We start from the raw sequence: 22,378 nt of genomic DNA on the forward strand, positions 1-22,378 counted from the left end.
CAGGGGCCCGCTGGAGCATTCCCAGCTGATCCCTCTGGCTATTTTTAAACCCCATCCTCATTCCTGTCCTTTGTACCCAAATGTGGAACAAAGGATGAGCCACATCCTTCCCCCCAAACCCCCCAAACTCTCAGCTCCAGCCCCTGTCCCCTTGGGGACAGAGCAGAGCCAGCACAGGCTGGGATTTCACCCCAGCCATGGATGTGGCTGCTTCCAGCCCCTTTTTCTCCAGTTCCACTTGCTGCTGGAGGTGCTGGGGAGGGCAGGGCTCTGCCCCTTGCTGCTGTGGGAGCAGGGAATGCGAGAGGGGGTATAAATATCCAGGGAGATTAGTGCTCCCCAGCACTCTGCCAGTGTTGAGTGTCACCCACAGCCCACATTCCCTTTCTCTCCGCTCCCCAGCTGCCTCTCCTGTTTCCAGCCTGGAGTTCACCATCCCTGCTGGCAGCACTTTGATTTCATTCCTCCCTCCACCCCCCTCTTGAAAAGGAGGAAATAATGGAGCCTTTGTTGGGTGGCTGCGACACAAGGAGCTGCACGGGGGCAAGGGGCTGAGCACAGCTCCTGCCTGGATTATGGCATTCCTGCACCACGGCTCAGGAAAAGTCAATCCTGCACCCCATGGTGTCTAAAGAGACCCAGGGCTTGCTGACAGCCGTGAAAAACCCCAGATGAGTGAAAAAAGAAATTCTCCACGCCCGCTGCCGACTTCCCCCACTTTTATGTAAATTAATATTAACAGGTCCTCGGGTTTGGGTTCTGTACAGATATATACAAACAGCAAACGGCTCCATATTTACATCATTAAGTTAATTAGGCTGTGTAAAAAAAGCACAGGTCCCACATTAGTGCCCTCTGTAGAGACAGCAGAGGTGAGCTCACGTCCTGGGCGCGGGCACACTGACAGTGTAATGTACACTAACAATCAACTCCAGGCAGGGCACTGGGCACGGCTGATCCAGGCAAAACCATGCCAGCCCGGGCTTCCCTGCCCTCCAGAGCCTGGCAGGGAGAGTGCTTGTCCCTGGTGAGGCAGCACCACGTGTGTAATGTACACTACCAGCGCTCTGTGGGCCCCGTGCAAGCCACGGGACGGGCACAGATCCCGAGTTGGAGGCAGTGGATGCTCCCCACGGCTCCTCCAGCACCTCCAGGGCCACCAGGCTGGGCCAGCCCGGGGGGGACGAGCCCCTGGGGAGCCCCAGCGTGAGCAGCACACCCAGCCTGGGTCACACGATGCTGGCCAGCTCTGTGTTGTCCGACTCCGAGCTGCTGTTGCTCTCCTCCCTGGGGGAAAGAGTTGGGAATGAAGCACGGATTAACCCACAGGAGCAAGGTCTGCAGCCCAGTAATGTCTGCCCTGGGGAACAGGAGCTGCCAGAGGGATGTCAGCACCTCACAAGCAGCTGGGGCGGGTTCCTGCTGATCTCCCAACGCTTCACACCATCCCTTTGGAAGCTGGGATTGGGAAAACAAGTCAGCCCTTCCCTCATGCCACCGCCCACGGGTCCTGGAGGATCCCTGGACAAGCCCCAGTGTGTCCCAACCCGTCTGATCCTGCCCCCACACACACACCCCCACGGGCCGTGCTTGCTGCCTGACGCTCACCTTAAATCCTGCAGGGCTTTCTTGTTTTTGCTCCTCTTCTCCTCGTCGATGGGGTAGAGCTTGAACAGCAGCAGGCTCAGCAGGATCAGCCCCACGGGCACAGCGGACACCAACATCTTCAGGGTGAAGTTCACCTGGCCAGGCTGGGAGCAGCCCCGGGTCTGGTACCCTGCGAAGCTGAGGGTAAGAAAGGCACCTTCAGACAAAGGAAATGGGGTTTGCAGAGGCTCCCTGCTCTCTGTGGGGAGAGCTTTGGGGCAACAGCTGGATTTAGGGCTCATAAATCCCCTCCCAGAGGTTGGGAAGTGCCTCCCTCCCTGTCCCCCCACTCAGCTCCCAGGCAGGAACTCACTCCAGGCTGAGCGTGGAGATGCCCAGGGAGACCCCAGCAGTGAACTTGGTGAAGAAGACATAGAAGGAGAAGAAGATGGCCTCGTGGCCACGGGAGCTGGGGTGCTGCAGCTTGAAGTCGTCGATGACATCTGGCAGCATGGACCTGTGCACAGAGAGGGACGGTGACCACCAGGGCTGGCACAGCAAAGCCACCTCCCCTGTGCCGAGAGCATTTCCCTCAGGAGCCCCACCTGGGGCTGAAAACATGGCCAAAAAAAAAACCTTCTGAGGGTTTTTAAGGCCCCTGGCAGGCTCTGGAAGCCCCTCACACTCACCAGGGCAGGAGGAAGGCGGCCGCCACGCTGATGCCGGCAGCGACGGCCACCACGTAGGTGACAAAGAGGCTACTGTCCAGGACAACCACGGCGATGAGGAAGGGGATGGCAGACTGCAGCGGGGGCAGAGAGCAGGTTGGCATCACCAGGACCTGGCCCAGACCCCCTGGCTTTTCCCCCCTCCCCATATCCCAGCCCTGCAGGGAGCCAGAGGTGCAGCGTCCCTCCCTGAGCCCCACGACACACCCAGGACAGCAAAAACAACAGGAGGAGGACAGGCACCAAATTGTCACTAGCAGCAGCCCCTGCCCAGCTCTGTGCTCTTCTGGGGGAGCTGTGCTCATGCCGTGATCCCCAGGTGCAGCCCACAGCTGAGGGGACACTCACTGAGATGCCCACGTAGACAGCTGTCTTCTTCCCAAAACGGGTCAGGAACCACTGCCAGAAGGGAATGGTCAAGGTGGCCGAGAGCTGTGGGGACACAAGGGTCATGGTGGTGGCTCTCGTCTGCTGGAAAGGCCCTTCCCAGCTCCTGGCACGGCCTCCTCCCATCCCAGTTCCAGCACCTGGGATTGCCACACGCTGGCACGAAGCCACACGTGGCGTGTGGGGCCACCTCCTCCCCCAGAGCAGAGCCCTGGCTCCACACCTGCCCCGACAGAGGGAGGATCTGACTCAACCCTCAGTGCTGGGAAGGGACCTGATCTTGTCCCCAGCCCATGGCGTGGCCAGCAGCCAGGCTCTGTGGGCACCATGGCACCTTGGGCCTTTCCTCCCCGCTGAGGAGAGGGTGGGAAGCGCTTCCAGGAACGAGGCGAGCTGCAAAGAGCTCTCAGGGAGCTGTTTTGCTCCGTGTTCCTGGCACTAAACACTGAGATCCTTTTCTCAACGAGGGGAGGGGAGGGAGACAAGTGGCAGGGTTGGGACAAAAGGCCCCCACGGCTCCTGGTGTCCCCCATCTGTGGCCTGGCTCACAAAGGCCCCGCTGTTCCTGCCAGCCCACCCAGCCTCTCCAGGGCTTTTGGCAGCTTCTTCTCCCTCCCCTTGTCCCAGGGCACCTCTGATCACTGTCCCTGTCCCTCCCCTCAGCCCATGCCAGCGCCCAGGGAGCACCCACTGGACCCCCCCCACAGCCCCAGCCCCCCGAGGGCTGCAGTACAGGGCCGTACCCACCATGATGGCCAGGAGAATGTTCTGGAACTCGTTGCGGAAGCCCAGGGTGTAGGTGCAGAAGAGGGCAAAGTTTCCCTCCAGCAGCTGTGGAAAAGGCAGATGGGGTCAGGGGGGACACGTTTGTCCTGACACAGCCATACCCCCAGCACAGACAGGGGTCAGGGGGGACACGTTTGTCCTCACACAGCCACAATCCCAGCGCAGGCAGGGGTCAGGGGGGACACCCAGCACCCTGAGGGACATGTCTGTCCTCACACAACCATACCCCCAGTGCAGGCAGGGGTCAGGGGGGAGACCCAGAACTCCAGGAGGGACACCCAGCCACCCTGGGGGGACACATCTGTCCTCACACAGCCATACCCCCAGCACAGACAGGGGTCAGGAAGGACACACAGCCACCCCAGAGGGACATGTCTGTCCCCACACAGCTGTGCCCCCAATGCAGGCAGGGGTCAGGGGGGACACATCTGTCCCCACACAGCCACACTCCCAGCACAGACAGGGGTCAGGAGGAACACACAGTCACCCCAGGGGGACATGTCTGTCCCCACACAGCCACACTCCCAGCACAGAGAGAGGAAGAAAGCAGCCATTGACCGAGGGCACGAGGCCACATCCTCTGCCCGGGGCAGCTCTGGCTCACCCACCACGTGCCCCCAGCCCCTGGGATTGTCCCCACAGTCACCCCCACTGCTGCTCCCTGTCCCCTGCTCCCTGTCCCCAGCCCTTCCAGCTCACCATGAAGGCCAGAGAGGTGAAGAGGAAGCCAGCGATGAGCTTGATGTAGGGCCCATGATTCATCACCAGCTTCAGCCCCTGGAAGAAGGAGACAGGCTCGTCCGACTGCAGCTCACAGGACTCTGGGGAGCAGAGATCAGCCCAGCGTTAGAGCCCCCCCAAAACAGCACCCCTGGGTGCCCCATCCCCCTGCTCAGCACCCTCCACAAGCCCTGACCACCCACAGCATCCCAGCCCCATGGAGCAGCTGATTCCCCCAGGATAAGCAGGGAGAAGGAAGGACAGAAGTTTGGATATCACATCCCCCTGAGATGCCCTGGTTGGCACTGGCAACCTTGGCCAGCCAAAAATGGGTGAGATAAAGGTTATCTAACAGACCCCAGAGGTGCTCTGGCCTCGTGCAGCACCTCCCCAGACCCAGAGCTCAGCTCCACCTGCCCCTCTCCTTGGGGAGAGCCACAAATGAGGGGCCAAAAGCTCAGCCAGCCTCCTGGAGAGGAAGGAACAGCAGCATTTCCACCAGTCCTGAGCATTGCAGCCCCTGTGCAGCCTCACCTCTCCTCTCCCTCACGCCCAGCAGCAGGATGAGGGCACAGAGCATGTAGAGCCCCCCGATGACCCCCGCAGCGATCATGTAGGCATTTCTCTGTGCAAGAGAGGGAGCAGCAGTCAGGGCAGGGGCTCAGCCTGGGGAGGGGGCTCAGCCCTGCAGCCAGGGGAGGGGGCTCAGCCCTGCAGCCAGGGGAGGGGGCTCAGCCAGGGGGAAGGGGGCTCATCCCTGCAGCCTAGGGAAGGGGCTCAGCCAGGGGAGGGGGCTCATCTCTGCAGCCTAGGGAAGGGGCTCAGCCCTGCAGCCAGGGGGAAGGGGCTCAGCCAGGGGAGGGGGCTCAGCCCTGCAGCCAGGGGAGGGGGCTCAGCCAGGGGGAAGGGGCTCAGCCCTGCAGCCAGGGGAGGGGGCTCAGCCAGGGGGAAGGGGCTCAGCCCTGCAGCCAGGGGAGGGGGCTCAGCCAGGGGGAAGGGGCTCAGCCCTGCAGCCAGGGGAGGGGGCTCAGCCAGGGGGAAGGGGCTCAGCCCTGCAGCCAGGGGAGGGGGCTCAGCCAGGGGGAAGGGGCTCAGCCCTGCAGCCAGGGGAGGGGGCTCAGCCCCTGCAGCCAGGGGAGGGGGCTCAGCCCCTGCCCCAAGGAAGGCACACAGCAGGGGACCCCCAGCTTACAGTGTCTGTGAGAGACCCGGTGTCGTGGGTCATGTTCAGCTCCTCCATGGCCACCGAGGAGTTGGTCAAGCCGAAGAAGAAGGGGCTCCCCACGCAGGGAGTGTCCACTTTGCAGCCCCTGCAGCCAGGGGGAAGGGGCTCAGCCTGGGGAGGGGGCTCAGCCCCTGCAGCCAGGGGGAAGGGGCTCAGCCAGGGGAGGGGGCTCAGCCCCTGCAGCCAGGGGAGGGGGCTCAGCCAGGGGGAAGGAGCTCAGCCCTGCAGCCAAGGGAGGGGGCTCAGCCCCTGCAGCCAGGGGAGGGGGCTCAGCCCCTGCAGCCAGGGGAGGGGGCTCAGCCCCTGCCCCAAGGAAGGCACACAGCAGGGGACCCCCAGCTTACAGTGTCTGTGAGAGACCCGGTGTCGTGGGTCATGTTCAGCTCCTCCATGGCCACCGAGGAGTTGGTCAAGCCGAAGAAGAAGGGGCTCCCCACGCAGGGAGTGTCCACTTTGCCAACGATCTGGCCCTGGATGGCAGTGCCCAGCACGGTGCCCAGAACCTCCACGGTCATTCCTGCAGGGAGAGGACAGCAGGGCTGAGCACAGCCCCTGTCCATGGCAGGGCATCCCCAGCTGGGATCCACTGCCCTTCCCGGGGAGAAATGTCCAAATCCCCAAGGAAAAAGAAAGGGGGGAGGAAAAGAAAGAAAGAAAGTGGGGAGGAAAAGAAAGAAAGAAAGGGGGGAGGAAAAGAAATGGGAGCTCTCACGGTAGGCAGTGGCCGAGTCCCGCTCGCTCTGCTCCCTGCTGATGAACATGGTGAGTGCTGAGTAAGGCACGTGGAAGCACTGCAATGGCACAAGGAGAATTGGCTCAGGGAGGATGTCACAGCCCGAGGGACCTGGGGCAGGGTGGTTTCTGCCCCTCTGTGCAGCTCAGGGGTTGGCAGGGCTTGGCAGCCTCCGTGCCAGGTGTGAGCAGAGCCTGACTCACCGTCACGAGGGTCTGGAAGGCACAGTAGAAGACAAGATACCACATCACTTGTCCTGTGGAGATGTCTGGCACAAACCAGATGAGGAAGTAGGAGATGATGGCAAAAGGGGTGGAGAACATGATCCTTTGAGAGAACAAAGTGTCAGCCTTGTGGGCACAGCCTGAGCAGCCCAGCTCTGCCTGCTTCCACACATCCCATGGGGTTCAGGCATCTCCTCTGGGGGCTCCTGAGCTGCCCAGATCCAAACCAGGGCTGGAGGCAGCAGGTCAGGTGTTGCAGGGTCAGAAGAGCTGACTCAGAGTTCCAGGGAAGAGCTTTCCTTGCACTAACAGAGGTGTCTCCTTCCACAGAAGTGATTGATCTGCTCTTGCCTTGGGCTTCCACCCCCAGTCCTGACCTCTCCCCCAGGCAGCACTGCTGTGTTCAGCAGGATGTAATCACCCCCCTCATCCTGGCAAGGGCTGGGGAGCAGCTGGGGAGCAGCCAGGCAGCTCAGCCCTGCTCCCCAGCAGCCAAAAACCTCTCACCAGCTTGGCTTTGCTGCCAAGGCCCCCCAAGCCCTGCTCTGCTGGCAGCAGTGGAGCAAACCAGCAGCAGGCTGGCTCCTTCCTCCACCTCTGCCCAGCCCTTGCAGAGCTGCAGGAGCAGGGACATGGGATGCAAAATGCAACAGAGGATCAGAGGGGACTGCTAAAGCACTGGGCCTTGGCAGCAATTCCTGCAGGATCTGCCAGCAAGGGCATCTGCCCTCTTCATACCGTGGGTCTCATAACCCCTGTCCTGCTGCAGGACAGCCAGGGCAGAGCTCTGCCCTGCTCCAGCACCCCGGGGACACCACAGGCACCCAGGGCCCCCCATCACTCAGGGGAGGAGGGGAGAAGGAAGGAGGGAAGCGAGCCAGGTGCTGAGGTTAGACCCACATCTGTTCAGGAGATGGATTCTGCTGGGGATTTGCGAGCACCTTGAGCTCCACAAACCCCAGGGCAGAGGCTGTGAGGTCCTGGAGCGAGTCCAGCAGAACTGGACATGAGACAGAGCCACTCACGGCCCGAGCTGGCCCTTCCCTGCCAGGGAACAGCGAGATCTTTCCGTCTGGGCTGACGTACAGGACGCAAAGCTTACACTGAAAGTCGGGGAGGGAGCGGGGAGAGCGAGAAACAGAAACTCCATGGATGGAGAGCAGCGACAGAGGCTGCACAGGACCCAACACATGCACATTTTTCCACACCCACGTCACCCTGCCGGGGAAGGAGGGGGGAGGAAAGCGCCGAGCAGCTCCAGCCCCTCCTGCTGCAGCTTATCTGCCCTCCCATACGCCGAGCTGAGCCGAGGGAAACGCGGAGCCAAACGCTGAATGAAACCACCAGAACAGAACCGCGTCACGCTCGCCATCCCGTGAGCGTCAGATGCACCGATTCCCCCCGGCACCGGGCAGCTGAGCCCCGGCCAGGGCTGACCACAGCTCCTGGCAGGCAGGAGAGTGACTGAGAGTAACCCCTGACCCAGGGCGAGGTGATTAAGGAGCTCGGAGGAGGCTGAGGCTGTGACGTGCCCCGGCGCTCATTGGCCCCGCCGGATGGTGTGTTCCTTTGTGCCGCTCGCACACCCCTTCCCAGCCGGCCCGAGCTGCTGCCAAAAGGCTGCAGGAGGTCAAAGGCAGGGGTTTCTCACTCGCAGACACCTCAAGGAAAAGTTCAGCCAGCGGGAAGTCCGCTGTGGTCAAGGAAATGCGGATCCCGGCTCAGAGCTGGGGATGGGGTGACGTCCACGAGGCTGGGGGAAAAGGAGGAAGCAGACAGCGGATGAGCTGGTGGATGGAAGTGTGCCAAAAATGCGTTTCAAAGAGAGAGGGCTGAAAGGGAGAGAGGTGGTGGCCCTCAAGGAAGGTGTCCTCTCCCTTCCAAGGAACTGGAACGGCCACAAGCTTTGTGCTGAAGCCAGCTGGGCTTGGTCCCAGAGATCAGCCCGGCAATAAACCCTCACACATGGCAGGGTCACCTCGCAGGTGTTGAGGTTTGGGGGTCAGACAGCAGCCTTGAGACCACCCCAGTGCCTGCAGCTCCTGGCTTTGCAGGCAGGGAAACTGAGGCAGCCACAGCAGCAATACCAGCCCGGGGCTGGCAGAGCCAGAAAAACCTGGGGTTTAAGAGGTTTAAAATCAGCTCGACTCCATCCAAATTGGGCTCAGCGGGCAGCCCTTGAGCCATGCACAATAGCAGCGAGCTGCGGCCGCCCCGGAGGGGCCCAGCACAAGCAGAAAGCTCTGGCTAATTTTAACGAAGCAGGAGCTGCTGGGAGGAATGCAGCCACTTCAGTCCCACCCCCTGCCTCGAGATTAGGGCGAGCGGAGCCATCCCCGTGGCTGCCCCGCACGCCCAGCCTGCCCCGCGCTAATCTCCGGACCCCAGACCCTGCTGCAGGCAGGGAGAAGCTATTTCAGGCCACGTGTGTGGAGCCTGCCTTCAACAACTGCCTGCTGCTGCCCAGAGCTATTCCAGGAAAGCAGAGGGTATAATTCTGCGGGGGAAAGCACTGCGTCCCTCCAGCTCCACTCCCCCCGTGCCCACCCTCTCTGTGTTTCGGCCATCCCACAGGCACACGAGGTTATTTTAGCCACCCTGTCCCCAGCCAGGCATTAAAGCTCCACATCCCGTGCAGGAACAGGTGCTCAGGGATGTCCTAAGCCCGCCCCGGGTGCAGGCACGAGCCATGTGGGGGCTCACAAAGCCCATCCCATCCGCTCCCAAGGGCAGAGGGAGCACCCAGTGCAGACACACAGATCCAGGACAGCTGTTCCCCTGCCCGGGGAGGACCCTCGTGACTGTCAGCCGGCGCTTCCACCACCACAGATCTGTCAAACACACCCCCAAGCCCTCTTCCCTGTGGTGCCACCTGCTCTGGTTGCCACCCTGCAGCCACGACAGGAACAAAGTCCACCACGGTGGCAGGGACGTTGGAGTTTGCAGGTGCAGTGACATTGAGGTCAGCCTGGGAGCAGCAAGAGCAACAGGCACAAACTCGAGGCCACCCAGCTGTCAGTGGCACCTGGGGCTTTTTGGAGCTCTTGGCACCACACCTGGGTGAGCCAGGGCGTCAGCACATCCTGCCCTGCACTCCTCATGCCAGGGGATACCCAAAGCTGACTGGAAGAGCTGTGACACAGCAGGCAGGGAATGCAGGGTGCTACCAGCAGCTCCTACCAGGGCATCAGGCGGCCGAAGCGGGTCCAGGAAGTTTTGCTGATGAAGAATCCCACCATGGGGTCCGTGATGGCATCCCACACTCGCCCCGCAAACAGGATGATGGAGGCATAGAAAGCGTCCACCTGCAGGGGGAGGAACTCGTGTCAGGAAATGCAAACCCCCGGTGGTCCCAGCCGCCCTTCCTGACCCCTCAGGACCGTCCCAACCCTACCCACTGTGACCCCACAACCATTTGGGAGCAGTCCCTCGGTCTCTCCCCCTCGTTCAGAGGGATTTGAGGCTCCCAGTACCTCCGAGCGCTGCCCCAGCGCGGGATTCCCACACCCCGGAGCCGAGTGCCCAAACCCAGCACAAGGAAGCCGAGGTGCTCTCCTTCCCCAGCTTCCTTCCCTCCGTGTTTCACACCCGTAGGACGGGCCCTGTGCCCCCCCCAAACAGCCACCACCACCCCGCTTTGTCCCGCACGGCAACAACAGGCGCGGGACCGGCCCGGGAGAAGCCGCAGCCCCCGGGGCACCGCCAAGCCCCGCGCAGCTCCATCCCCGGGGCAAAGCGGCACCGGGAGCTCCGGGAGCCGCAAGCCCCGGCGCCAATCCCGTCCCCCAGCCCTGCCGTACCTGTGCCACGTCCAGGAGGTAGATCTGGAGGAAGAAGCCGAGGGCGCAGCCCGTGATCTGGTACGGAGCCCCCCCGACGGCGTAGCACAGCTTGCTGCACACCGACAGCCGCTCGCGGTTCTCCTGCAACCGGGACCGGTGTTAGCGACCCCCGGGGAGAGCCCCCCGCCCCGAAGCGTCCCGGACCCCCCTCGGCGTGCCCCGGGGCTCACCCTGCGGCGGTGCTGGCGGAGCGCGGGCGGCAGGAGCCCCCCGGCCCCGGGCCGCTCCGCGCCGCCGCCCACGGCCCTGCNTCCTCCTCCTCCTCTTCCTCCTCCTCCTCCTCCTCCTGCTCCGGCCCTTCCCAACGGAGCTGCCCTCCTTGCGTCGCGGTGCTTTCGTTGCCTCGCCTCTGTCCCACATCCCTCCGTTCGCCCATTCTTCATCCTTCAGCCCCCCCACTCCATCCCTGCCCTCCATCCCTGCCCTTCATCCCCTCAGAATGGCAGAACGGTTTGGGTTGGAAGGGGCCTTACAGCCCATCTCATGCCACCTCCTTGCCACCTCGCTGTCACCTCCCAGCCAGGTTGCTCCGGGCCCCGTCCTCCCTGGCCTTGAGCGCTTCCAGGAATGGAGCATCCACCACCTCTCTGGGCAACCTGTGCCAGTGCCCCACCGCCCTCATCGTTAAAAACTTTCCTTGTTTCTCACCGAAATCTCCCCTCTTTCAGTTTAAACCATCACCTCGTGTCCTGCCACAACAGGCCCTGCTAAAAAGGGTGCAGGGGACACTAGCAGTGTCCCCCTCTCTGGATGGCCACATGGACCTCGATGCCAGTCCCTCCCAGCTGCTCCAGGCGCTGTTTGCCCACGTGGGCACACCCAGACCCCGTGTCAGTGTCCTGTCACCGCAGTGACAGCCACCAGCTGCCCTTGGCTCAGGCCAGCAGGGCTCAAAGATCGCCCTGAGCCGAGGCTGTGGAGCAGGGCCGAGCCAGGGGGGCCAGCGTGGCACCAGTGCCATGCCCGGAGTGCCACCTGGAGCTGGGCATGGGGACGGGAACAGGCAGGGAGGACAGGATCTGGGATGCAGCAGGACCTGAGAGATGAGCAGGGTGGGTGGCTCAGCAGCTCCAGGCACTCCCAGGTTTCGGGAGCACTGAGCTGGTGTCACCATTGACTCACAGTTTCTGGCCCCTCATACACCTGCAGTGGGTTCTCCTGGCACTGCCTTGTGTCACAGGGATACCACCCCCTTGGGACTGGGGGCCTGTGTGAGGCTTCAGGGTATCCAAATCAGTGACACAAAAAATCAAGAGAGGAGTTGATAGTTTCTCTTTTCCCCAGGGAAAATCTCTTGCCCAGCAGCAGAGGGGACTCCTGTGGTGGCACTTGACCATGCTCTAGGGACCAGACTCCCCACCTTGTGTGACCCCAGCACCATTACTCTGTTCCCTTTGTCCCGGGGGCTCCTCAGCTCCTGGGAATGCTTTTGGCATTCCTGTCCTTGAGCAGAGCTGCCTCCTGGGCAAACAGGGCTTTAGGGGAACAAAGAGATGGCCTTTGAGACAGAGATTGTGCAGAAAGACCACAGATAGGGGAACCCAGCCTTGCATATGAACAGGAGAAGTAGACACACCAGGATCTCCCTGGATTAGGAGGATTTTCTCCCCCAGATTTGGTATTGCACAATTTCCTGTGGGGGATTTGAGCCCTTCCTCCCTGAGCAGATGCTCTGGGGGATCCCCATGGTGATAAATGATCCACCAAGGGCTGATCCGAGCTGGGATGTCCCTGCAGCAGCTCCTGACAAGCCTGGGGACTCTGGGGACCCACAGGTGGTTGGGCTTGGGCCACTCACAGAGTCACCAGAACCACTTCAGTGACACTACACCAGCCTGGCCTCCACATCCCCCAGCTGGGGACACCACTGGGGGATGGGACCCAAATCCTGGCCCTGGTGACATGGAAGGATGGGGGTTGCAGTGCAGGATGCCATCCCTCCTGCCACCCACACCTGCCTCTGTCACACATCCGGCACAGCCTGGAGCAGGATCTGAGCAAGTGGGAGAGCACCTGAAACCAGACAGCCCTGCCAGGCTGGGCCAGCCCCGACAGGAGGACGGGCTTGGGGGCAAACAGAGACAGGTGATCCCAGAGCTCCTGGGGGGCACAGAGCTGCCTGAGCAGGGGGACAGCAGTGCCTGACACCACAGAGCTTCTCCAGGGCTCAGGGCACCTCCTGCTGTCGGGCAGGGAGTGACAGTGACAAAATGAGTGGAGGGAGTGGAGGCAGCAGGAACCGATGGTGGATTTTCCTCTCCTTTTCTCTGCACTCTCAGAGTGGGTGGCTGCACTCCCAGGGAGCTGGGGCTGGTGTCACCCCGGGGCTGTGGGCACTGTCCCCCTCCCTGTCAGGCTGGGCAGCTCTCAGGGGTGTTCCTGCAGCCCACAGGGGTTTGGTTTGCATTCTGCAAACCTCCAGCCAGACTCCGTGCCTGCTGCCCATCAGCTTCTTGGGGACAAAGGGGACTCATTGCAGGGCTACACGTGGCGTGTCACAAGGCAGAGAGGGACAACATGGGCTAGGATGTATTGGCACAGCCTCTGCTCCCTCCCTGAGCATCCAAGTCTCCCACGGGCATGGCAGAGTGGTTTGAAGGCTGCAGTGGGATGGGGACAGCCAGAGACAGAGCCCAGGACACCCCTGAGACACCTGCCAGGCTCTGGGGGCTGCCCACTGTGGGGAAACCCTCTAGAATCTGGAGTTTCAAAGCCCAGCCCTGCTGGAAGTGAGGCTCCAAAGGGCACAGGGCCACCAGGAGCTGCCCTTGCATCATGTGTGGAGCCGTGCCAGCTGCCAGCAGGGCCACGGCAGCTCCCGCGGGCTGTGCCAGCACCGGGGGCACGCACTCGGCGCTGGCTGGGGACCTGTGCCAGCACCCTGCAGCTGTGGGGCACGGCCAGGGTTATCCTGTCCCTCTGTCGCTGTCACCGCAGGCCCGGGGCTGTCACCCACCGTGTTTGCACAGCCGGTGGCTCTCGGTGCTGTTTGCCCAGCGCCTGGAGGGGCCGGGATCAAAGGGCTCCGCTCCTCCCGGCGCTGCTTCTGCACCTTCAAAGCATCCGGAGCCCCTTGGAGCCGGGACAAGCTCCTGCCTCGCCCTGGGAAAAGCTGGAGCCGTCCCAGAGGCCGCGGGGAGGAAGGAAAGGAGGGAGGAAGGCGACGTGGCCGGGCGCTATAGGCTGGAGTGCGCTCCTGCTGGGACAGGGGCAGTGCCAGCCGCGTCCCCAGCCACGGCCACTTGTCACTGCAGCTGCTGGGACAGCACAAACCTGTGTGGCAGCTCGGTCCCTGCCCTCCGTGCAGGGAGATTTGTTTCCTAAGGGGGAAGAGGGGGCTTCACCCGCGCTTCCCAGGGAGGGAGAAGGGCGGGAGCAGCCCGGAGGTGGCAGGGCTCGGCTGGTGACACCCTGGGGACATCCAGCGTGGCTGGGGACTGGGGATGAAGCTGGGATTGGAGTGCAAAGGGAACATCAGCCTGGACTCCAGCGGGATTCCCAGACCCCGCTGCTCCTGCCCCAGCCCCGCGGGCAGGGTTGGGATGCTCGGGGCTGCTCTGGAAGAGCCAGGAGAGAATTTAGGGCGCTGTGGCCGTGGCGGGGACCCCACAGCCAGGAAACCTCAGCCCGGGCCAGCACTCTCACAGGTGCTGGAGCTGGTAAAGATTTGCAAGGTCCACCGAGCCCCCAGCCAGCCAGGGAAGGGCCGGAGCTGCCCCGGGACACACCGGGACACACCGGGACAGCCGCCAGCGCTGTGCCCGCTGCCAGCCCCGCTCCGCTGCTTGCCCAGTGCCCGCTGGCAATGGGGAAACTGAGGCACGGAGTGATGGGCAGCGCTGTCCCCCGGGTGGGGAGTGCCCGGTGCGGTGTCACCAGCGCGTCCCCGCCCCCGCCGCCCCACGGATGCTGCTCCCGGGTCCAGCAGGTGGCGCCCTGCGCCCGCCGGTGGCGGCGGACGGGGACCGGGACCGGGGGTAACCGGGGGGGACCGGGGGGAGCTGCGATGGACCCGGCTGGGCTGGACTGGGCTTGTCTGTGCTGGGCTGGACTGGGCTGACTGGACTGGACTTTAGTGGGCTGTGCTGGTTCGTGAAGAGCATCGCAGTGCTGGGCTGGACTGGGCTGTACTGGGCTGTACTGGGCTGCACCGGTCGCTGCACCGGGACATTTTCTTCCCTCCAGGGACGGTGCTGCACCCCGGGCACCGGCTCCCAGTCCCCCCGGGGCTGCCGTGTCCTCATCCACACCGGGTGAAGAAAGGAGGCTGCTGGGGCTCGAGTGTGTTCACACACTGTGAGGGGAATCTGCTGGTTCAGGGTGGACTTTGTGCCTCTGTGTGTGTGTGTAAGAATTAAGTGCAAGAGGGAAAGCCCCACTGTGTTTTCACAACATTTATTGTCCTTTCTAGGAGGAACTTGGCATTGGAGAGATGCAGCATCCTGTGCTGCATGGGCAAAATGCTGCTGGTGGGACCTGTGTGTGTCCCAGACACCCCAACTTTCCTCCAGCCCGTGGCTCCTGACATCCCCAGGGCTCCCAACCCCTCCACGGCCCATCCTCTGTGCACAGACCTCGTTCCTCGTGAGCCCTGTGTCCCCTAGCTGCTTTTCTGGTGTCCCCACAGCCCCTTCTTGTTCCAGCCACCTTTTTGCTGGAGTTGATGTCTTCCAGGGTGGAAATACACCCTAGCTTGGCCTGTGAGGGCTTTGGGAAGGAGTGGGGATGTCTCCAGGTGGCATCCAGGGTGTGTCACCCTGAGCTGGACACAAACACTGAGTGACCCCAGTGCTGCCCAGTGCCAGAGCCACTCTCTTGCCTGTGGTGTGAGCTGGGCAGCCCAACAGGAGCTGGGGTGACAGCCAAGCAGACGAGAAAGAGCCCTCAAAAATCATCCCTGGCAGCACAATGATGCCTCCTTGTGACTTGTTCCCTCTTCTCCACTTGGCTTTGCTCGTCCCCGGGCTGGTGGCACAGCTGCGTGTCCCTCCCCAGCGCCTGCAGAGGGGGATCTCCCAAACCCTGCCCCTCCCGGGGGGGCCAAGGACGGCGCTGGGAGCCCCCGGGGCGCTCCTGGGGACAGCGAGGAGCCCCCAGCCCAGCGAACGGGGGGGGCTGCTGGTCCAGAACCCCGTGAGCATCCCCGGTAGCGACACCGGGGACCCTGAGGGGGGCCACACGCCCACCTCACTGCATCCCTTAGAGGGGCGGGGCACATAGCATGACCACGCCCTTTATGCAAATATTCGCGCTGCGATTGGCGAGGGCGGGGCCGGCCTCCGCGGCCGGGTTATAAGAACGGGGGAACAATGCGCCCGCGGTCCCGGCTCGGGGGCTGGCGCCGGGGTGGGGGTCCCCCCTCATCCCTGGGGCTGCCCCTGTCCTGTGTGCCCGTTCTTGTCTCGGCCGCCCCCTTCCCCGTGCCGAGATGGAGTTTGACTCGTACCAGCACTACTTCTACGATCACGACGCCCAGGAGGATTTCCACCGCTCCACGGCGCCCAGCGAGGACATCTGGAAGAAGTTCGAGCTGGTCCCCACGCCCCCGCTGTCCCCGCTGGGTACCCCCGGGGAGAAGGGATGCTGCTCGGGGCCGGAGGAGCGCCCGGGATGGCTCTCCCGGTACTGCCTCGCCGGGGAAGAGCCGGAATATCTCATAGGGACGGGGCAGATCTTCGGGAACCTGAGCGCTTTCATCCTCAAGGATTGCATGTGGAGCGGTTTTTCAGCGCGGGAGAGGCTGGAGAAGGCGATGACAGAGAAACTTTCCACGGGCACGCAGAGAGCCACGCCGCACAAACCGTCCTTCGCGCAGGATTTTGGCTTCAGCAGCTCCGTCAGCGAGTGCGTGGATCCCGCCGCCGTCTTCCTCTGCCCGCTGGCCGAGAGCAAGATCCCCGCATCCTCGGGATCCGAGGGCCAGAGCGATTCCGGTAAGGGACGGAGCCGCTCCGCCGCCGAGCTGCCGGCTGCCCCGAGCCTGGCTGGAGCCCGGCGTGGGGAACACGCGTGTCCGCACATGTGTGTGCGGGGAGGGAGCCTCCCAGCCGGGCTGCGCCTTTGTTGAGACTCCAAGCGAGCCCCGGCCCCGGCCCCACGAACAAAGCGGGCTCGGCTCTTCCCCTTTCCCGCGGGGTTTCTGCTCCGCACACCCCTGTCCCTCTCGGGAGGGTGCGTGGGGCTCTGGTGGTTCCTTTCCCTCGTCTCTGCCCCACGGGAACCTCGTGGGAAGGTTGAAGGGCAAGTTTGCATCTCAGCGTGCGAAGTTTGGGGTTCTGAGCGCTGCGCCGCGCTCTGCCGCCGGCTCGTGAATTCGGCCGCTTCCCTTTCTTCCTCCCACGGCCCACCCGGGACGGGCTTCCCTCGGGATAAAAGGCAAAATATGCCCCGGGGGCGGCAGGTTTGGGAGCAGCGGCGTGTCCCCGGAGGCGGTGGCTCGGTAGGACGGGCAGGATCGGCCGCCCCGGCTGCGGCGTGTCCCAGCCCAGCCCCGGGGCGCGTCTGCCCGTCCCGCGTGGGCTGTGCGGGTGTTCACACGGGGGTCGTGCTGGGACGGGGATACCCCCGAACACCCCCAAAAGGGCGGCGCGGTGCCGCTGCCCCGCATCTCTCCAATCTCACGCCAATTTTCGGTGTTATTTGCAAACACCCTGCGGCTCTGCGGCACCGCCGGAGCCCGCGCGTTGTTTCCGCCGCTCCCGCCGAGGCCGGGCTGACTCGGCTGCCGTGGGAGCGGTGCCGTGACCCCGTTAATTAATCTGCCGGTGGCCGCCACCTGCGCCGGTGAGTCACGGCGCGGGGCTTAATGCCATTAGAAGCCCGGGGACTGTAAGCCAGGTCGCGGGCGTTAAGAGGCTTAACCCAAATATGCGGGGGGCTGGCGGGGGCCCCGGGGATGCCTCTGGGGTCCCGGTGCCGCGGGGGTCCCGGAGGGGTCCGGCCGCGCCACGTGGGCGCCGAACAAAAAGCAACAGATTGCAAACAATGAGAGGGGCAGCGCTGATGGACAGGAGCGCGGACCAATGGGATGGCAGAACAGCCGGCCGTCCCCGTGGGACAGCCAATGGGAGCCTGCGGGGGCGGGGCTAGGCGGTGTGAGTTTTTATTAATGAGCGTGTGCGTGTGTACGGGGCTGAGACGCGCGGGTTGTGACACTGATGAGTGTGACACTGATGAGTGTCCCCCTGCCCGGGAGCTCCAGTGTCGGCGGGTTTGGGCTTCCTGGGCCGAACCCCAAATCCTGGAGGGTTTGGGGTATGGGCTGGGGTCGCTATCAGAAGCCCACCACTGCCCCCCTCACAGAAGAGTGGGGCCAGGCCTCTCCCCACGATTCTAGAAGGGGTTTGAGCATCTCGGGGGACTTTTAGTAAGCGGCTGTTTTCCCCCAAATCTTAGGAAAAAAGTTGAAGCATATCCCGTAAAGTGAGGGCAATCACAGCAGACGTGCCTGGAGCCTGCTCACCTTGTCCCCAAAGCCAGCTCCCTGCCACTGAGCTTTGCTGGGGTGGGACAACAGCAGTGCCCAGAGGCAGAATGGGACCAATTATGCTTTATTTACGTCTTTCTGTTCTGGGCTTGAGATGCCTTTGAGGTTCAGAGTCTGCTGTAGGGACCTCTTCACCTCTCCCTCCCTCCCTGCACAGTGGGGGATTGTCCCCTCTGTCCCCGGGAAGCCGGGGCTGAATGGGCTTTATCACTTGTGAAAAGTAACAAGTCACCGAGGTGGGAAGCTGCAGCCGAGGGGAACAAAGGGTACTTCTGCCCTTATATCCCTCATTTACAATTCCAATGGGCCATGAAAGCACCCGACCGGGATGAACTTTGGAACTAGGCTGTCCCAGCATCCTGCTCCTCCAGCTTCCCCCACCTCGCAGGAGGGCTCGGGTGTTTTTTTTCCTGATGATCCTTTATGATGAACACATGTTGCTCCTGGTGCTGAAGTGAGGCGGAAGTAAAGCCTCCCAGTTCAATTTTGGCATAAGAAACAGGGGGGGAATTCCACTGCTTCCCACGTGATGGTATTGAAGGGGCACTTAAATCACTCAATCCCTTCTGGAGGTGGCAGAGTTTGCAGTGTACAAGTAAATTTTAGCGCTGACATTTTTCAGGGAGCTGTGGGGACCCCCAGAAAGGTGACAAAGGGTGACTGGGCATTCCCATCTGACGGAGATTTCTTTTCTTTTCCATGGGGGCAGAAGGCGAAGAGATCGACGTGGTGACGGTGGACAAGAGACAGCCTCTCAGCCTGAGGAAGCCAGTCACCATCACGCTCCGTGCCGACCCCCTGGACCCCTGCATGAAGCGTTTCCACATCTCCGTCCACCAGCAGCAGCACAACTACGCCGCCCGCTCGCCGCCAGACTCCTGCCCCCCGCCCGAGTCACCCCAGCAGCACCAGCAGCAGCAGGAGGAGGAGGAGGACGAGCCACCCAGCGCTGTGGAGCCAACCCCTGCCGTGCCCCTGCCTGAGCCTGGCTTGCCAAAACCCAGCAGCAACCCCGGCTCGGACAGCGAGGACGTGGCCAAGAGGAAAAACCACAATTACCTGGAGCGCAAGCGGCGCAACGACCTGCGCTCGCGCTTCCTGGCCCTGAGGGACCAGGTGCCCGGGCTGGCCAGCTGCCCCAAGACCCCCAAAGTGGTGATCCTGAGCAAATCCTCGGAGTACCTGCAGTCCCTCATCAGCGCCGAGAGGAGGATGGCGGCCGAGAAGCGGCAGCTGCAGCTGCGCCAGACCCAGCTGCTCAAAAGGATTGCTCACCTTAAGGGGCACTAGCACCCGGTGTGCCCCCCCACTCTGGTCCCCACAAACCCCCAGCTCCTTCTCAATTTGCACATTTTTTAAAATTTTTGGTTGCTTGTCGAACTGTTGGCCCCGGGGGATGCAGCTCGTGGCTGTGGGAATGGGTCCACAGCAGAGACCCCAACAGCGTCGCCTACCTGGGGTTGGTTCCTGGCACTGGGTGTTCCAAAATTTCCCTTGTCCCTGCTGTGAAGCTTCCTCAGTGACTTCTCCAGTTCAAGAGCTCAAATTTATTCCCCCTCCCCAGCAGCCCCTGCACCCCTCTCTGCCATCTGCCACCGACAGCATCGCCGGGCATCCACCTCACCCTAAAAACCCCAAGCAACCACGTCTGCCTTGGCTCCTGGAAGCAAGCAGACTCAGAGCCCAGCACGGGGCACACCTCTGGAGAGATCCCATGGAGGTGGAGATGGCAGGATGTGCCTCTCACCAGGATGGACAGCACCCCGTGGGCTCTGCCCTTGCTCGGCTGGACCGTACCTCAGTTCCTTGTGTCACTTCACGCAGTAGCTGGTCCTGGATTTTATGTTCTAGAAACTTGCTGCTGTAACTGCGAGTCTTATACTGGAGGCTGTGTTTTTATACTGTATTTTTGTACCACTTTTTGAGAAGTATTGGTAAAGAGTTTGCTTTTTTATATATATATAAATATATAAAAACTTTTTTTTTTTTTTTTAAGGGGGGATTTCCTGCTGTGGGGGAGGGCTCAGTCCTGCTGCACTTTAGGGAGATCAGGAAGGGGCTGGTTCCTGCTGGACCCTTGAGCTGAGTCCTCGCAGAGGCCATTCACCCCTTTGCAGCTCTCCAAACCACCCATTTGCAATAACAGGGAATTTTATCCCTTTCCCATCCTTGTGAGCATCCTTGTGACCCCTTTTTCCCACTCTTGTGAGTTCTCCTTCACCAGCAGCCACTTAAAATCCCCAGCAAAGCTTTGGGCTTTGCAGGGGGCTGCTCTGCCTTCCCTGTCTGTGCCCTCCTGCTGCCCAGTCTGTGGGTGGCACGGTCCCCTGTCCCCTCCCAGGGGTGCTGGCAGGGGTGGTCCCACAGGATGGCACCCTGGGGTCCCTGCTGACCTGCTGAGAACTGTTAGAGTTAACACTGGTTGGATTTAGCACTTTCTTCATTACCTCATACTTCATAAATAAATAAGTTTGCAACAGCCTGGGTTGGCTTTTTCCATGCTGTGGGTTTCCATGCATCACTTGGGTGCTCCTGGGGGGGCTGCTCTGGCCCCTGGGTTTTGGGGTATCCTGGGCATGAATAAAAATTAATTAATTAATCTATTTTGCCCCAGGGCTCAGCCTGCACCAAGACTGAGCTCTTTGTCCTGGTTTTCTCCCAGTGCTTGAAGAAGTGGTTGTTGGTGGTGGGGCCAGGGAAATGAATCACCTGGATTATTTTTCCTCCTTTTAAGTGGTTTTAGTGGCAAGGAAGGGCAGAGAGCCCAGGCTGGGCTGGGAGAAGGCTTTGATGTAACTGTAAACCCCCCCTAATGGGGTTTGGGGCAGGGGGTGTGGGGTGATCACTGCCCCACAGGTCAGGGGCTGGGGCTGTGCCTAGCAGTAACCCTAGAGGGAGGGGGGAATGCAATCCACTCCTCCCAGAGAACTGCACATCCCAGATCTGCCAAGTGGATGAAATTATATATACGTGTGTTCTCCCTGCTGCCCCCAAACCTGACACGTTTGGGTTTCCTTTGTCCTGGCAGCAAAAGTCTTACTCTAAATGCAGGAGGGATGTGGATTATGTTACTGCTGAGGAGTCAGGAGCTGCTGCTGGAGCCTCCATCACCCAGGGAAAACCAGCCTTAAATAGCAATAGTGCCACACAGAAGCCCTTGAACACCCATCCCCTTCGCTTCCAGCAGCGTTTCACACTCTGTGTTGCATCACTCGGTGTCACAGCCTCTCAGAGCTGCATTAAAAGGTGCTCCCATGACCCACAGCTTAACCAGGGAGCGGGGTGACCTAAATCTGACACCTCGCCCATGCGCAGGAGACACAGCCCAGATGCAGCAGCCCCTCAAATGGTTATTTTTGTTGTGGTTTTGTGACACTCACACTCGCAGTCTCTCGTCTTTTTCTCAGCTCAAGGTGACCCTCCCGAAATTTCTTTTCGTGCTGAAGGTACATAGGAAGTTTAAAACATTAATTATCTTCCTTGGAAGTGATGAGCAGAACCACAGCCTGAGCTGAGACTGCCACCAGTGGGAGATGTCCCCAAAGCCCAAATCAAACTGAAGAACTGACTTGCAGTTTGTAAACACCTTTGAATCCTCCTGCCTGAAGCCTGCATCCATATGCATCTACCTGGAACTCCCCTGGTTACTGGAGCACGTGTCCCCTCTCATATTGTCATGGTCAGGATGAGGGAAGGAGACTGACAGCCCTATGAAGTGAACAAAATAAGCACACAGGGCTCTCCTTCTCTTCTTGCTTGTTCAGCACTGCAGTTTGTGAGTGTCAGCTGCAATCATCACAAGTCGGCACTGCCTGAATTAGTTATTTTTTGATGCACGCTGCCCTGCTAACACCCTGCTGTACCCCCCAAACCACTTCTGCTTGCCCACCACATCTCCCCTCCCGTCCCCGTGCTGGCCCGGGGGTGCTGTGGGCACGCCGCCGCCTTCACGCCTGGGCTGGCAAATTTTTAGGACAGCTTCCCGAGGCGGCGATAATCCCTTCCCTGCCGAGGGGGGGCCGGCTGCCCGCACCCCCCTGGCCCGCAGCCTCCCTCTCTCCCTGTTGCCACGGCGAGGGATGTGTGTTGCCAGGGAGAGCAGCACCGCGGAGGTGCCATGGCAACGGCCTCCCCTCTTCCCTCCCCTCTGTTGCCACGGAGACAGCGGCCCGCTCCCCATCTCCTCCTGTTGCCGTGGCGATGGGAAGGACGAGCCTCAGTGGAAGATGCGGTCGCCACGGCAACACGCTCCTCTCCGTTGCTATGGCAGCAGCCCTCCCCCGCGCATCATCCTACTCTGCCCCGTCGCTATGGCAACAGCCCCGCTCCCCATGGCTTTGCCCCGTTGCCACGGCAACAGCATCCTTCCCACCCGCTGCTGAAAAAGGGACCACGGGGCACAGCCCCATGTGTGGGCAAGGCCGTGAGGGATTTGGGGGGATAACGGGGGACCCGAAAAAGACCCGCGGGACTGGGGATGGGTTTGGGCACCCGGGACACGGGGAGGGCACCGGGCTGGCTGTGGGGACCCGGGGCACGGAGTGAGGGGACAGAGGAGCACAGAGAGGGCTGGGGAGAGGAGCACACGGAGCTCGGGGCCCGGCCCCGTCCTCCCCGCGGGCGGCCCCGGCCCCGGCCCCGGCCCGCCCCCGTCCCGCCC

General features: G+C 61.9%; 2 protein-coding genes across 3 annotated transcripts; one reads left to right on the forward strand and one right to left on the reverse strand.

The window, feature by feature from the left end:
* Window positions 1-710: 710 nt before the first annotated feature.
* MFSD2A (major facilitator superfamily domain containing 2A) lies at window positions 711-10,470 on the reverse strand. Of its 2 annotated transcripts, XM_041417430.1 has the most exons (14): window positions 10,403-10,470; window positions 10,191-10,313; window positions 9,571-9,695; window positions 6,370-6,493; window positions 6,146-6,224; window positions 5,778-5,950; window positions 4,743-4,833; window positions 4,188-4,309; window positions 3,450-3,533; window positions 2,664-2,747; window positions 2,277-2,389; window positions 1,961-2,104; window positions 1,609-1,785; window positions 1,100-1,287 (listed from the first exon to the last, which is right to left on the reverse strand). In XM_041417430.1, the coding sequence occupies exons 3-14, from the start codon at window positions 9,627-9,629 to the stop codon at window positions 1,230-1,232; spliced, it is 1,308 nt and encodes a 435-aa protein (XP_041273364.1). In that variant the 5' UTR covers window positions 9,630-9,695; window positions 10,191-10,313; window positions 10,403-10,470; the 3' UTR covers window positions 1,100-1,229. The 2 variants fall into 2 exon arrangements, with proteins under 2 accessions (XP_041273363.1, XP_041273364.1); XM_041417429.1 differs by lacking the exon at window positions 2,277-2,389 and having other exon boundaries at window positions 711-1,287.
* A 5,090-nt stretch (window positions 10,471-15,560) lies between these two features.
* Window positions 15,561-20,145, forward strand: MYCL (MYCL proto-oncogene, bHLH transcription factor). Its single transcript, XM_041417412.1, has 2 exons — window positions 15,561-16,165; window positions 18,428-20,145. The coding sequence occupies exons 1-2, from the start codon at window positions 15,661-15,663 to the stop codon at window positions 19,006-19,008; spliced, it is 1,086 nt and encodes a 361-aa protein (XP_041273346.1). The 5' UTR covers window positions 15,561-15,660; the 3' UTR covers window positions 19,009-20,145.
* The last annotated feature ends 2,233 nt before the right edge of the window (window positions 20,146-22,378 follow it).

The sequence above is a fragment of the Onychostruthus taczanowskii genome, unplaced genomic scaffold (assembly GCF_017590055.1).
Source record: "Onychostruthus taczanowskii isolate IOZ18803 unplaced genomic scaffold, ASM1759005v1 scaffold56, whole genome shotgun sequence".
In the NCBI taxonomy this organism is placed as follows: domain Eukaryota; kingdom Metazoa; phylum Chordata; class Aves; order Passeriformes; family Passeridae; genus Onychostruthus; species Onychostruthus taczanowskii.